The 16,428-nt window shown below is 38.8% G+C and overlaps 2 protein-coding genes across 2 annotated transcripts; both read right to left on the bottom strand.

Annotated features, from left to right (window-relative positions):
• Positions 1-1,683: 1,683 nt before the first annotated feature.
• LOC4326798 (AMSH-like ubiquitin thioesterase 3) lies at positions 1,684-10,624 on the bottom strand. Its single transcript, XM_015766269.3, has 14 exons — positions 10,337-10,624; positions 10,030-10,094; positions 9,853-9,946; positions 9,544-9,714; positions 9,352-9,458; positions 8,379-8,484; positions 8,230-8,276; positions 6,069-6,387; positions 5,810-5,899; positions 5,659-5,721; positions 5,439-5,513; positions 4,375-4,437; positions 2,838-2,890; positions 1,684-2,129 (listed from the first exon to the last, which is right to left on the bottom strand). The coding sequence occupies exons 1-14, from the start codon at positions 10,460-10,462 to the stop codon at positions 1,955-1,957; spliced, it is 1,554 nt and encodes a 517-aa protein (XP_015621755.1). The 5' UTR covers positions 10,463-10,624; the 3' UTR covers positions 1,684-1,954.
• A 1,287-nt stretch (positions 10,625-11,911) lies between these two features.
• LOC9268703 (transcription initiation factor TFIID subunit 13) lies at positions 11,912-15,583 on the bottom strand. The gene is made up of 6 exons (XM_015762321.3): positions 15,541-15,583; positions 15,075-15,453; positions 14,952-14,989; positions 14,640-14,699; positions 12,670-12,744; positions 11,912-12,583 (listed from the first exon to the last, which is right to left on the bottom strand). The coding sequence occupies exons 2-6, from the start codon at positions 15,277-15,279 to the stop codon at positions 12,470-12,472; spliced, it is 492 nt and encodes a 163-aa protein (XP_015617807.1). The 5' UTR covers positions 15,280-15,453; positions 15,541-15,583; the 3' UTR covers positions 11,912-12,469.
• Positions 15,584-16,428: the final 845 nt, after the last annotated feature.

The raw sequence follows: 16,428 nt of genomic DNA, 5'->3' as shown, positions 1-16,428 counted from the left end.
TTGTACGTACATAAATAGAATTAATATAGAAAAGTTTAAATATATAGATGACAAACGACCAAGAATGCACACGGAAGTAATCCAATGGGAGCAGCATAGCTATCTCCAACCTAGTTGTAACAACAACAATATGCTGATAGTTTCTGATTCTTTGGAATCTTGAATTGAAAATCTTGTCACTTGGAGCACTAGAGGTAAGAGTTAACTTCCATATGGTTTCTTGAGCATCATAATTTGCCACAAAAATATTAGTAACACCATGTCACCTCAGTTATTTTAGCATTTGCATTTAAATAATTGATGTAAGGTATAAATTATCTATCCTCTCTTATAAAGCTATATCACGCATATGTATGCGCTATACCATTTGGATAATTGATCAAAGGTGCAAAACACGTGAAGTAAACTGTTGTAACGAGGCAAATCCATTCTACATTTTATATCTACCATTTAGTCATGTACTCAGTTTGGTCTATATTATAAGACGTTTTGGCCTCTTCATTTTTTTTTATCTAGGTTCACTGACATCCTTAAAAAGAACACACTGGAATTAATATGTGGGCTAAGGTACATATGGAGATTAATTATTGGGGAATCACAAAAGCCCATCTAGTGGGAAGGCGTGGATGTAAGAGTGCTCTTCTAATCAATTGAGACATGTGTGGTGGAGAGAACTAGAGGAACACTCGTATACGAGATGCACGTGAATGGTCCACTGATATAGACTCCTCATGCTTGTGAACACTCGTATACGAGATGCACGTGAATGGTCCACTGATATGGACTCCTCATGCTTGTGTAACCTCTACGAGTCTTCCACAATGGCTCGTCTTTCTCTACGCTCGAGGGTGTCGCGCTGACAACAACATTTTTGACACCGCACGTCATGCAGTGCATGCCGCTCCTCGTCGACTAAATCCACACCATAACAAGGAGTCTTCCACAACGGCTCATCTTCCCCTATGCTCAAGGGTTGCGCACTGACGACAACATTTGACACCGCACGTTGTTCATGCGATGCATGCCGCTCCTCGTCGACTAAATCCAGACCATAACCAAACCCTCCATAAATGTTCATCATATTCCGCCTATTTGCCTTATTCATGATTTACTGTCTAATTTAGATCACATGATGTTTACATGTTTAACTAGTTCACATGTTCAACATTATAATTTATTTAAATAAATTATATCAGTATGTGCTTATATTTCCATCAGCACATACATAGAAATACATGAATCTATTTAAAACATAAAATATCTTATAGTGTGAAACATCATATTTGAACAAGTATAAACCCTAAGGACAAGCAAGCAAGCATCAATGCCACCTATGGATTTGGACCGGCCGGGTGAGGAAACCGGGAAATTAGGACCATAGCCACCATCATTATAAGATGATCATGTTGCAGATATACTTCAAAAACCTTACGGCCCATTGTTTCACTTATTTATTTGTAAAAAAAATTGAAAAAAAAATTGCATACGTGTTCTTAACAATCTTAAAGCAAAGGCAAAAAAAATAAACTTCGATTAAAAAAAACTCAAAATCAAAAATTCAAATTTTGACCGATAAACATAAACCAAAAGATGGGGCTGTTAATAAATAAGTAAATAACCATCCTAAAATAAACCAAATATAAGTAATAGAAATAGCGCTAAAATAATCTGAGTGTTCAAATGTACAACAATTGACTTGGCATAAAAATGAGATTGAACATTTCCACCTCGTCTTACAAGCGTATATCTTGAGAGCTAAGTGAGTATAATGAAATACAATAAATTCATAAATTCCCCATAGATACCGAAGATATTCATTTCAACGGAACTCTATACATGCAAATAGCTATGTACAATCACTTACATCGGTATTCGAGATTCTTCAGCACAGTTAAAAAAATAAAGGCAGCCAACTTGTTCAGCTGCCAGTCTTTCGCGGATGGAGTTCTCACCATTATCGAAGGTCAATCACATCAAACTTTACATCGGGGTTCATATACACATGGGAGCAATGCTCATAAATTGGTGAACCATCTAGAGGGGCCTTATGAGGATGGAATCCTCTCTCCGGGCAATCATGGATCACACCCATACCGCCAGGATCAGAGAGATGAAATATACCATGTTTTCTGTTCAACAACACATTCAAGATCACATGATCATCTAATGCACAGTCCATATTCAACATGGTTCAAGCTAGCACAAGCAGACAATCACAAGCTAGCAAGCACAAGCAGACAAGCAAACATTATGTAGACTATTAATTCCGCTTCAAAAAATTTTCATCAATCTTATAGGGTAAAAAGAAACTGCAGCGAGTGGCTTAACAATGTACTGCTAGAGATATGTACTGCTAGAGAACGTAAAAACAAAGACGTTCCGATGTTATTGAGGAAATTGTAAGCACGAAATTGTACTACTCGGTCAGAGATGCAACAGATTGCACATTTGACCTAAGTTGAAAGATGCAAACTACAAATGCTTCAAAATTAGCATCCCAAGAAGCAAACTACTCTCTCCGTCCCAAAATATAACCATTTTTAGCATAGTGCCAAGTCAACTATTTTTAACGTTAACTATTAATAGCAAAAGAAATAAAAGAGAACAATCATGTAAAACTGATGTTACTAGATTTATAATATTAATCAAACTATCATAACATGTAAATCTTTTTATTTAAAACATCTTATTTTTATAGATATTGTTGGTCAAAGTAGCATCTCGAGGACTGTGTCGAAATCCAAAAATGCTTATATTTTGGGACGGAGGGAGTATAAAAGAATTGACTCAACTGGCTGCCAAATGCACAAGTAAACGTCACAGAGCAAATCACATACCTTCTTGTGTCAGTAGGTGCCATAACTATTGCAATTGCTTCAGGTAACATCACCTGTTGGTATAAAAGATCAATTAGCAAACACATGAACAAATAGAAAATAATGTTTTTTTTCTTTCATGAAATGATTTCAGGCAGAAAATTCTGACATAGAAACAATGTCGTTCAATTTACCAGCCAGTACATACTAAGCAAATTAGCAGGGCGCATGCTACTCTAGTAATTAATTGAACACGAGAATACATAGAAATGAAACCATCATATCATATTGGATCTAACCATGTCTGGGTATGCAATAATATTCTGAAGAAAATCAACAGATAGCACAAAACTTTGCCATGAGCACTGGGTAAATTGCACATGTCATGAACAGATTCCTGTGTTACCTGGATACGCCAAAAAGCCACGTATTCGTATCAGATACACGAAAGGATACGGATGCGTGCATTGGATAGGGTCCAAATGATACGTATACCGTATGTATCAGTGATTTTCATTGTTTCCATGTAAATAAAACAAATCAGGATACTTCCCCGATACATATCCCAATTCCTCCCGGAAACGAAAACTATGCATCGCTTCATCCTGGCAACCATTCACAATGTGAGGCCCTTGTTGTTCTCGTTCAAGACCGCCGTCAATGGAAGCGGAACACAGTGTCGTTGTTGACAACAGAAGCCAAATGCAGTGCCGCTGTCGATGGAAGCCAGGTGTAGCGCCAGATGCCAAATATGCAGTGGTGCAGCACTGCCGCCGCCGTGGAGCGTAGCACTGCCCCCACTGCCATCCTCCATCGCCACCACAAACGCCACCGTCACCAGCCACTAACTTCATTCATCCCCAGTGAGGCTTTGAGTTGTTGGCCCTTCCAACTTTCTTGTTCCCCTTTTCTATTTTCTTAGTACAAGTGCTATGTAGTTTAGAGCTGATGAATTTCGGATTAGCTAATGTGCGGTTGATATGTAGCTGCAAATTCATAGAGGAACTAATGGGCCAGCAAAGCAAGGGCAAACTAACATGCTACCCATGCCATTCAGTGGATTGTGGAGGTAAGTTTGAGTTATTGGAGAAGATAGAGAAAAGTTAGAGAGGAAGACATGATGTACTGTTTATTACTGATACTTTTTTGAAGGCTGTCACTGGTATTACAATATTCTGATTTCCTTGCACGAGTCATATTATTTTCTACATGTATAGATGATTCCTATATCCATGTTTTTTTAGAGAACGCCGTATCTCCGTATCTACATATCGCGTATCCGTATCCCCATATGTGGGTAACATAGACATTCTTTTTCAGCTCCTGGTCTAAGGGTGATCAGTGCATTGCAGACATTTATAATTTCACTACTGGGAAACATCCTGACAATTACTCTAGGACATGCATTTGTTTGGTGTTTTCCTCATAGAAATCAATGAGAAAACAGTTATAAGATTAATATCACAATAAAGTGTAGGCAAGACAACATAAATTACTTCAATAGAAATTGCAGCCCCAAGTGGTAATGCTATGTGAGATCCAATCTGACAAATATTACCTGATAAGAATAATGATTATGGAGATCAATGGAAGACAGGAAGCAGGACTGTGTTGGATGTGTCTGGAAAAAAAGAACAGAAAAATGATGTCAGAAGAAACAGAATATTTTAACGCAAGAAAGCAGGCCCAACAAATTATACTCACAGTTGTTCTAATCAAAGAAAACAAAAAAAAACGTTGCATGAGATGTGTAATTCAGTTTTATCTACTGAAACCGCTCATAAATATTGACACAGTCATAGAACTGCCCTATTTGTGCATGAAAAATGAATGATATTTTGGCAGCATTTTCTGACACTTAACAATGTACTCCCTCCGGTTTTTAATAGATGGCGCGGTTAACTTTTTGTCACACATTTCACCATTCATCTTATTTAAAAATTGTGCGAATATGCGAAAATGAAAATCATGCTTAAAGTATCTTTAACGATAAACCAAGTCACAACAGAATAAATAATAATTATGTAATTTCTTTGAACAAGACAAATGGCCAAACGCGTGTAAAAAATTCAATGGCATCATCTATTAAAAACCAGAGGTAGTACTATGTAATGCCGTGCACAATAGTTGAATTCCAATGTCGTATATGTCCAAAGAAGAACTGAAGAAGACAAAATCTGAATCCTAAACTGCTAATAGATGCTGAAAACTCAAGCTTGATAACAGGAATGACAACTTTAAGCATGTACCAAGAATGCCCCTCTTGAATATGGGCAATCGAGTATTCTACCAACAAGTTTCAAAAAACAACCCACTGACATGCCAACTGAAGAATTTGATATCACATTTTCATTCCCAGTGTTAAAGAAGAGATTAGGCTCTTTTACATGGCAGAGAAGGAGCTCATCTTCAATATTTTTTTAAAGAAGCTATCAAGTTGGATTACTAATGTAAAGATGTTCATCTTCACTGATGAAGTGATATCTTTATATCAAATATAGTAAAATAAGTGCTGGTACCAATTTAAGGTATTATTACAGTAGATGTACCCTATTGACTTGAGCTGTTGAGCAAACAACAAAAGGCATCAATGGTATCAAAGTTTCATTGAACCAGACTTACGTGAATCCAACCAAGAGTGAAAAGCGAGCCCTTGTCCTGAACATCAAATAATTCATCTTCATTTGTCGCTTCACACTGTAAAATAAAGAAAGCCATGTAACTCAGTTGTCTCTTGAAGTGTCATAATTATATACTCATTCAGTAACATGTATAACTGAAACTATGAAGCATGGAACAAATATGTCGACCGAGATAGTAACATAGAATATTTATAACTTACTGAATCAGATGTAGATTTCTGCTTTGGAATTATCAAGGCAGTCACATAAAAGGTTCTCTTTTTCTACAGGAAAATATAACAAAATTTAAGTAGTCCAGTTAAGCAGTCCAGTCAAATCACTCTTCTTATTTTCTTTGGGGAATGTACATACCAGGGTACCAGCAAGAACTCCACATGTTTCTAAACTTCTCTTAGTGTTTGCCTCAGCAACCCTTAGAAAACATTCCATCAACTTTACCGGCTAATAAGAAAGTAGCATTGAAATCATCAGTGAAATTATGTCAATAGTAACAATACATGCAAATAAAATGCAGATAGAAGAACACTACTCAAGTGCTTAGTGTAAAGCTGTAGGTCCAGAACAATATTATAGTTTCAACTTTCAAAGGATAGTGCATATCTCAACTTACAACATGTAAGTTCTGATAACGCCCGGTTTCTGAGACAGCAAGTCCTGGTGTTGGATCTGCAACTTCTGATGGAGCAATTGGCCTGCGCTCTAACTCTGCCAAGACTGGAGGAGGTGAAGGCTGTTTGATACTCAATTGGGATAATTCTTCTTCCAGACTAACAGAAGGTACAGAGGCGCATTCCTCTGCCAGCTTAGACCATCGACCATCATCAAGGGACAGAACAGATTTCATATCATCATTCTCAATTTGAGTGCTATCTGTGGATATTGTACTGGGACCATTCTGACCATCTTGGTTCAAGACAGATGGAAATAAACTGCATAAGCAAGACAGTGCTAATGTCACATGATAAGAAACATAAAGTTTTCAGCTGAGAGTATGAACTAATTTCCATACAAATATGATTAATGTCCAGCTGCAATCCCTACTATTGCAACAATGTGAATAAGCACTTCTGCTTTCAAATTTGGATGTTTCCTCCTTTCAAAATATATCTATTTAGTAGAGCCATTTGACATTTCTGTCAGGTGGTTCTATACGTATGTAGCACGTCATCACTAAAATTATTTCAAGAAAATGCTTTAAGCTTTTGTGTAACTGACAAAATGCCTGAAAGAAAACATCGCTCTATATAAAATACAAGGCATCTTTTCACCTTGCAAAGCCTCTGGAATTGAACAATTACCATTAATTTTTCTTACAATATACTAATAGTAAGTACAAAATTAGGTTAATCTAGAATTATTTCCATATGTGAATTAAATTTATCAGCAGAACTTCAGTTGCCAGGCACCAATATACTCATATATTGCTGAATTAATTATTGACAAACTTTAAAAAATGGATTATAAAATAACCGGGTTCCTACCCACAAAAGAAAAAGAGCGAACTGTACTTTAGACTACCTTTTAGAGTAAATTACAGTTTGGGCCACCTTTTATTGCCAAAGTTTCACTTTGGACCACCCCTAAACTAATATTTTCACTTTGGATCGGGTAACTTTGCCATATTTCCAGTTTGAACCACCCAACTCTCTTTACTATTCATGTTTACCCTCTATTCTGGTGAAGATATGGCCTGCATATAGACGATGAAGTTCACCGATGTATCGAAACCGATTTGATTGAGATTGTTGATGGGCGCTGAAGGAATTGTTTAGGGTGGTCTAAACCAAAAAAATGGTGAAATTACCCGGTCGAAAGTGAAAAGATTGGTTTAAGGGTGGTCCAGAGTGAAACTTGGGTAATAAAATATATGGCCCAGATTGCAATTCACTCCACCTTTCATTACCAAAGTTTCACTTTGGGCCACCCTTTACCTAATATTTTCACTTTGGACTAGGTATTTTTGCCTTCTTTGCATTTTGGACCACCCAAACTTTCTTCGCGAGCATATTAACAGCCTCAAGCTCATCGGCACCTTCATGCCGATGATCTCCCCTGTTTAGGTGTAGGTCACATCTTCTGCCGGAGGAGAGGTTGGACATGGCTAGACAAAAGCATTATGGTGATCCAATGTGCAAGAAAGGGAAAAATACCTAGTCCAAAGTGAAAAGATTGGTTAAAGGGTGGTTTGAAGTGAAACTTCGGTAATAAAAGGTGGCCCAAAGTGCAACTCACTCAAAAAAAAACTGTAGGGCTATTAGAAAATAACTGAGATAAATGTTCTGGGATACCTATGTGATCAACAAAAGTTCTGTCAAAGAGACAACGTAATTTTTTTAGAATTAAAATATTAGTACACAGAAGGCAGTAAAAAATATAAATATCATACAATAATAAAAAAATATAGATGAATTCCACCAATAAAAACAAAAAAAATATAAGATAGTAAAACTCCACGAAAAGACATTACTGAATATTCAATCTGTTTTACTTTTTTTTTGTATGGTTGTTTTTTACAGTTTTTTGTAACTTCTGTTTTAATGGATCTTTGTAGTTGTGTACTATTTTTTTAGAAGCAATTTAATTCTTACAGAAGTTCCAAGAAACACTGAAGTTCAAATGAAGTTTATGGAGCTGGTAAGCTATGAAGATAATTAGTAAGATAAACTTTTCCGACTTGAAAGAAGTTCAACACAGGGTTTGGAAGAAGAAAGAGACAAGTAGAAAATATAATCACTTTAGAGATATTAAGCTGTAAGCATCTAAATTCTCACCTAGACACATCGCTTTTTATTATATCAAGATTGCTTGGATACTGAACCTGCAACAAGCAATAAGGAAATCAATAAGACTATGGATGTCTTCTCTATGGTTAATTTTTTTTCAAGCAAACACATTCAGAGAATGAGGAAAATAACCGTACCTTGATTGCAGTAACAGGCCCAGTCCATTGCCCATGAAGCCCATTAGGTCCCAATATAGAGTGTCTAGCTAATGTTTCTTCTTTAGGGAAAGGGAGATTTGCAAGTCTGTTTAAAATAGACGGCAAATGATAAGTTTTTAGTCTACTAGCACAAATGGCTACAAATATGTCAGGGATAAATAATGAATTTGTCTATTTTTCCAGGAAATACATTGACAAGAGAGTCAAATAGGAATAAAGAAAACACTTAATCAAAAGCATGCAAATAAAAGTAACATTCTTGCTATAACTCTTCTATAAGTTGACTAACTTTAACCGATGCTGCGAACCAACTGGCCTTCTTTAATATTTTCTATTGCCATGTAATGATGTTTCACAGCTTTACATTTACAACTATGGCATGCGCGGAATCAACGATTACCAAATACCCTGGATGCAGTATAGAATTTATGTTCATCGATTTATACTGTTATACAATTGTAGCCCATCGAAAAAATCAAGTGATAAATACAGCTGGTTCATGCAAGAAAAATGTTATTTTTTATATTAAAAAAGACTGTACTGTACAACTAGTGATTGATTTCTAAATATCTCCTAACTGAAGACTTAGATCTGTGACCTGTTGCACATTATGAACTATGAGCATGTTTGGTGTGGAGGAGAACCAACATATTCCAAAGGAATCTGCTATTTTTGTTGAAAAAAATAGTGAAATTCTTGAACACCCAATTTAATTTAGGGCACATGAATGGTCTCTTACCTACAAGCAAAATTTTGGTCTTAAATCTTACCTAATTGAGTCAATCAAGTTCTATGATGTTTTAGGTAAGCTAATAAACATGTCTATTGAGTTTCCTTTCCTTAATTAATAGCTCACAGTATCAATATGAAAAGTAATAAATGTCTACTTTTTATTTAAGACAGATGAAACACCCAAAACATACATATAAATATGACTGAAATATACACATACTGTTTGCGGGTCAGTCTATCAGGTTGAGCACTCATTAATGGTGCCATTTGATGATTCCCACCAGGGACAGGTCTTTCAAATGATCCATTGTTGCTTCCTACAAATGGCTGAACAAGAAAGTAAACCAGAACAAGCACTTAGAAGCTGACCATAATGAGAGAGAATAACCATAACAGGCTTATATATATATACCTGATATGTATAAGGATTTGTCATATGCTGTTTTGTTATATTATTTACAGCAATGGTTCCATTTATACTATTGGATTCGATGGCACCTCCTCTTGCTCTGTTATGCTCAGTGATTTGCCGCTGCACAACTGGCTTCAGTGACTCAAGCTCACTGAGCACTTCAATTAGTTTCTATGACAAAATGACAGTTACTTAGAGACAGCTGATAGAGCAAAGAACATCGTTATCCATAATTAAAAACAATCAACTGGGATCCACTAGACAACTTAAAACCATATATATACACAGTAGTAAAGCGAGAGGAATTACAGATTGATTATGTGGAGCAAGCCTGAAGAAATCCACTTCTCTCAACTTGAATGTATGGTAGTCACGGTGCTTTGGAATCGTCTCGCAAACCAAGCTGCAACAATACATACGTTTGGTGTGACCCCGGAACTTCACTAGAACAAAAAAAATATCAAGATAATTCAGCTACCAACCCACCTCGAGTAACGCAGGAGGATGACATACAGGTCGACGAGATTATTCTCGTCTCGATATATCTTAGCCTGCGCAAAACCACATCGAAGCACCCAGCATTAACACAATTCGGTACCGGAACCAAAAGAATCGACGCTAATCGCGTAACGAAACAATCCCCAATTCATCGAATCCCGACAGCCCCCAACCACAATCAGCGTGCTACAGCGAAATCGCGCAAATTGATCTACCAAAGTCGGCAGGCGCTCTCATCGACCAGGAGGAGGGATCTGGCGTCCCGGGAGGGATTCACCACGGGGGCGGGCCTGACCTGGCGGAGGAGGTTCCCGGCGATGCGGAAGTAGTAGGGGAGCTTGATGCGGTGGTCGACGGCGATCGGGCGCGCGCACGCCTCGATGTCGATGCCGCCGCCCCTGGCCTGCTGCGGCGGCCCCATGGCGGGCCACTCCTCTGCGAGTGCCGCTTCTCCGGCGAGCTCCGCGGCGGCGGCGGCGGCGGCGGCGGGGAATCGGGCGGGCGAGGCGGGGGTTGGGGTTAGGAATGAGGTAAAGTGGACTTTTCTTGGTGGGGTGTGGCGGTGAAGGAATTCGATCACGTTGCTGGACTTTGGGTACGAATACGATACGATACTGCGATTCGGCTTGTTTTGCGTTTGCACCCTTGGAAGGTTTTGAATTTTCCTGTTATCTCCTCTTTGGCTCTTTGCAGTTTAGCCCCTCGCGGAGTTGTCATTTGTCGAGACGATCTGGCCACATATCGTCAACATGTCAACATAGTTAGGTGATCCTCTTTTTTTTTTCATTTGTGTTCTTATCTCTTGCTCTGTTTATCCTGAATGTACGATAACTTAGTTAGGATATAATAATACTCAGTTAGGATATACTATACGATATATGCTACAATATTATGTATAATTTATCCCCTCAAAAGAAATTTTTATCTATTGTTTTAAAAATTAAATAATCATAAATATGCTAATATATCCAATGTTTATCAAATGCAACAATAGTCTCTCAACAGTGAGGAAGAGAGCAAGTAAAACTAGAAGTCCTTGATATGTGGACACTCTACGCACATAATGCAGGTGTGAACCATCCTTTTGTCAACACTAACTACTCATCAAAGTGTGCCACGTAAATATAACAAGCTAGTGCCTATACTCCAATTTTTTTCATACTCAAATTTCAATCAAATTTATAGATAAATTTAGCAATATTTATAATATAAAATTAGTTTCACTAAAACTAAGTTTTAATATATTCTAATAATATGTTAATTTTGCGTTAGAAATATTGCTATATTTTTCTATAAATTTAATCAACTTTAAAAAATTTGAAAAAAAATCAAAGTGACTTATAACACGAAATAGAGAGTATCTATTACAACAAATAGAATAGCTTGTGGACTGGGTCTGTTCGGCAGGCAGCAGGCAGGTGCAGCCGCTGGCCTTTTTTGCTTGTGAAAGCTTGCTTCACTGTTCGTATAGGCTGCAGCACTGCTGCAGCCGAACACACCCATGCAAAAGGAGCACTTTTTTTTTTTTTGTCCCAGGGTGAAAAGGAAATATTTTGTGTTATGCGCCAATGAATAAGCTTATCGTCTGCGCAACCAAGCAAACCATTACTCTGCCTTTACTTGCTAAAGATAGAGAAGCGCAGCACTATGACTTTAGGATATTTTTAACAGTCCGATCTATCGCGAACGAAGGAGATCTGTTCCCTCTCATATGAACCGTACTCATCTGCAGTAATGTAGACGATCCAGATGCCTTTGTAGCACATCATAGCCTAATTACTAATTGGAAAATCTAAGAATGTCCGAACGGGTGTTTAGCCTAACGCACGACCATGCACCCCAGTCGCGTCCTTTTAAAACACAAAGGCAATAATACCATCGTTTGGGACTTTAGATTAAAACAAAAGGTAATTACCAAATGCCATCGGCTGCCTGGGTTGCGGCTGCCGATCAGGCATTCACGCCCGCAATTGCCCCAAACATGATTATCTTATCCCATAACAATACCAAACCAAAGCCTTGTTTGGATCCAGATGGCTAATAATTAGCCCTCCAGAATCTTACTATTTAAGAATATTAAACGTAGATTACTGATAAAATTCATTCCATAACTCCTGGGCTAATTTACGAGACAAATCTAATAAGCCTAATTAATCCATGTTTTGCTACAGTAATAATCCGCTAAGTATGGATTAATATATCTCGTTAGATTCGTCTTGCAAATTAGCCCAAGAGTTATGGAATGGATTTTGTCAGTAACCTAGGTTTAATACTCCTAAATAGGATGACAGTTTGCACAATGTTTCATTACTCTCCTAAAAATGTAGTACATAATGTAATGGATGCACATCTTCTGCAGGAGAAATGATCATCGTACGACTAGTTTCCGTACTACACATAGTTTTTGCCGGGGTTTCTCCAAGAGAAATCACTCGTTATTTGTTGCCAATGTCTCTTCATTCACATCAAAAGCTTTTCTTGCCTGCTTGAGCTCTTCATTCATGGAGAGTAGCTCAGTGGCACGGTGCAGTTTCCGCACATCCTAGAAAGAAAGTACAGAGATAAATTTTAATATGACCTAATCAACTGTATTGCAAGCAACTTCACATGTGGAGTTCAGAAATGTACCTTGCGAATGAGGTAAAGAAAATCTTCTGTCAAGAGCTTGCCCCTCTTTGATGCAACGTTCTGGGCCTTGTGGACCTAAGAAAGTGCACATTATACAGTCAACAGTTACGGAATCATAAATAAACATTACATACACATATGGTTTTATCCACATGCAGGTATTTAAAATCAAATAAAAAATTACAGTTAACTAAATTCTTGTGTTTGGTGTGTATTTCTGCTGTTACAGAGTGCATACTAGATTGTAGTCATGTAAAAATTTTGTCCAACAACCTGGGGCAAAGTAAGTCTGCAGGGTAAACAGACCTAATAAATTCATATCGTCGCGTATTCAGATCACGCATGGACAAATTATCTACAAAAATATATTCAGACAAGTGGGGCATGTTTAGATATCTTCACCCCATGTCACAGGTACATTTCATTTACACTATGCACGATTACAAACTCAAGGTTCCATATCATGCAGGAAAGTAGACTATATAGAGACTTTAAAGAAAATGCCTTTCTTAATATAGTTTACAGATAATTTAAGCAGGGAAGAACTGCCAAAAGATGGCAAAGCTCTATGAATCATTAACAAAAAGGGCTCCACAAGAGATGCAAATCCTGGTGATAACTATAACCGTTGCTGAACAGGTATGGAGTGTACCAGCCAGAACAATTTAAATTGGAGTGAATTGCACCTTGGGCTAGGAATATTTACCCAACTTTCTATTTGAACCATATGCTCTAGCCAATGTTTTTACTTTGGATTATGTATGTTTGCCTCTATGTTGCAATTTGGGCTTATATAACTGTCTGTAGAACTCTTTCTCCACCCGCAGTTCTACCAATGCCATCACAATCGCTACACTCTGCCTATGCACAGTAATCCACCAGCTCCAGCTTTTGCTCAGCCTCGAGCTCCACTAGTGTTAGCCCCTGATTTGAGCTCAAGATGCTCCACCATAGCGCTGAGACGGTGTTCCGGCCAGTGGGTGCAAGAGCAGGGGATGGTCAGGTGATTAGCATGGAGAGGTCTGGAAGGTTTGTCACTGTATGAAGCTCTTCAACTTATCTGGTGGTTTATGATTGAGAAGGGAACTGAGGATGGAAAAAGTTAATTAAGGCTTTTATTTGTGGTGGACTAGCTGAGAAAGGCTTGGCAAGATGCTCCACCATAGCGGCCTGCACAAATGAGCTGCCGCAACGAGAGCACATGATGGCGCACAAGGAGAGGAGACGAGAGGACTGACGAGGAAGATGACTATATGGAGGCTGACGTGTGGGACTAATGGTCCAAAGTGCAAAATTTGATACCATAAGCTGGTTCAAAGTGAAAACCTTTGATAATACCTAATCCAATGTGCAACTTAGGAAATAAAATCTAGTCCAAAGTACAGTTCACACTTAAATTAAAGTTCAGATTTGAGACCATAAGAATAAAGTATAACTTTATATTTTCTTGAAATTTCATGTACAGGTACACTAGTTTACTTTCATATGCCGGATCTGAATTATTACATATTAGCATGCAAAAAGTTCGAATCCAATATTTTTATCACAAAACTGGTTTACTGCCGGTAACTAGCTGGTAACTGGTTTTTTGATTCAAAATTTTGGAATCGAACTTTTGTCCAGTAGAGACCTGGCAACTTATTTTCCAGAGGGAGTAGTTCTTTTTTCCCGAAACCAGTGTTCAAACTTCAAGCCCTTGGGCTCTACACAAATATGAACTATAGGTTAAAGTGAAGCCCCTATTAATTCTCAAAACATAAAAGGCTTCATGTTTCCCGACAAACAGAAGCACTGAACCTAATCACTCTTTCCAGAAAACTACCTAATCACTCTTTCCAGAACACTAGAATTGAATTAAATAAGGCAACAAATAAGGATGTCGAAATCCAAATAAACTCCTTTCATCCATACAACCTTCATAAATGTAATTTCAGTAGAAAACAAGAAAGACAAATACAATGAAAGCTTACCAGGTCAGTGACATATTCTACAACAATGTCCTCCACAAGTGCAACAGTTTCTGGAAGCGGCTGCAAAACCAACAGAAAGATGTCATTTACATACAAGATTTTAACTTAAAAGGTAGAACAGCATGTCCATTCTTTCTTAGGCAATCATGTAGTTGTGTTGTAAATCCATGGCCTACTTGCAATTATTGTCGTTGTCGGTGTTAATTACCTCCAATGTTCCACAACACAAAGTACACAAATTGCATCCTATCCCCAAACAATTCCTAGCCTGAAAATTAAGAGATGAAAGGCATAGATCGAGGTCGGGCTTACATTTGGATCATCCCCAAATCCGTACATCATGTGCTGCACTGCAAGAACGGGGAAAAATGCAGCATAAACAACGAATTCGAAGAACAGCAGCAGTACTAAAGTTTAGAAAAAACAGTGCCGTACGGTCTTTCTGGAAGACGCCGCGCTTGCGCTTGAGGGTGGTGGCGGACGCGTCGGCGCCGCCGCCGCCGCCGCCGCCGCCGCCGGAGTGGTGGTGGTGGTGGTGGTGGGAGCTCCCCTGGCCCGACGCCGACGCGGCGGCAGCGGTCGAGGACTTGGACTTGGCCGCCGAGGCCGGGCTAGCGTGGTGGCCGCCAGGGTTCTGCATCCCGGCGGAAGAGCGAAGGACGCGAGGGGTGAGGGAGGGAGACGGACGCCGCCCGCCCCCTCTTCCCGACGGCCGGCGGCGCTCCCCTCCCCTTCCCTTCGCTCCTCGCCGCCGCTTGGATTTAGGGCTTTCGCGTGCACTATGCACAGCCGTGATGGATTTCTGAGGGGCGAACTGGAAGGAAACGAGTGGAGTCAGCCTCACACTAGCGGCGGAGCGTAAGGCCGGGAAGGGGGAGAGGCAATCGCGGCGGAAGCGTACCGGCGGCGAAGGGAAGGAAGCAGCTGGTGAGCGTACCGGCGGCGATTCGAGAATTTTCCGGTCCTTGCGGCTTGTATGGTATGATTTGGAGTTTACACGAGGGAATTGCGGATGAGATTAAGATGAGAATTTAATTTTTAATCCTAATATCTTGTTTGGTAGAGATGATAAAAATTGATAAGGAGTTTAGTTAGAGATTAGGTCATTAATAAAAATGGATGGCTGAGATTTGCTTAGACAAAGTAAAGGAGGAATTCCCTCCCAATTACCTGCCGTATTGAAAAGGAGGGATCTACATCCCACCAAAATTCTTATGTCTCCCAACCAAACAAAACACTTAATAGCCTCATCCCTCTAAACTCCCAATCCCTCCTGAAAACTCTCTCCAACCAAACGGGCCATTTGAGAAATTTTGCAACACACCATATTGTCCAGTTTTGCATTACCGTTTTCGAGTGAAGACCGGTTTGTATCGGTTTGGTAAAAAAAACAATAAGAATAGCAATTTTTAATCAATTTCATACGAAAATTGCTACTCACTCCGTTCCAAAATATAACAACCTGTACTAGATGAGACATATCTTAGTACAATGAATCTGGACAGAGGTACAAGGTTGCTATATTTGAGGGAGTAAAACCACTTAGTTTTCGTAAACCAGTCCCCACGGCATTTTTACGAGAACTGGGTGATTTTCAGTCAGTGATTGCAACATTAGACTTGAGATACAGGAGAGCATAGATAAAGAAGACATGAGCCACTTAAAGATAAAGGAGAAATAACACTTTCAAAAATATTAGAGCACTTAAAAAAGGATAATGAGTTAGTACTTAGAAATGTGAAGAAAATGGTTCATATAGGGAAAGGACGAGGAACAGGCAAATTATTGT

Source organism: Oryza sativa, chromosome 1, assembly GCF_034140825.1.
Source record: "Oryza sativa Japonica Group chromosome 1, ASM3414082v1".
NCBI lineage: Eukaryota > Viridiplantae > Streptophyta > Magnoliopsida > Poales > Poaceae > Oryza > Oryza sativa.
This window is presented reverse-complemented; position numbering and strand designations above follow the sequence as displayed.

Bases quoted from the DNA above. Each gene is read 5' to 3' on its own strand.
- LOC4326798 (XM_015766269.3), bottom strand. From the start codon at position 10,462: ATGGGGCCGCCGCAGCAGGCCAGGGGCGGCGGCATCGACATCGAGGCG. The intron at 5,722-5,809 runs GTATGTACATTC...ATTTTCCTGTAG, and splicing joins GAGTTCTTGCTGGTACCCTG to AAAAAGAGAACCTTTTATGT. The intron at 2,891-4,374 runs GTAATATTTGTC...TTATACCAACAG, and splicing joins ATAATCATTATTCTTATCAG to GTGATGTTACCTGAAGCAAT.
- LOC9268703 (XM_015762321.3), bottom strand. From the start codon at position 15,279: ATGCAGAACCCTGGCGGCCACCACGCTAGCCCGGCCTCGGCGGCCAAG. The intron at 14,990-15,074 runs GTACGGCACTGT...CCGTTCTTGCAG, and splicing joins CGGCGTCTTCCAGAAAGACC to TGCAGCACATGATGTACGGA. The intron at 12,745-14,639 runs GTAAGCTTTCAT...GCACTTTCTTAG, and splicing joins TAGAATATGTCACTGACCTG to GTCCACAAGGCCCAGAACGT.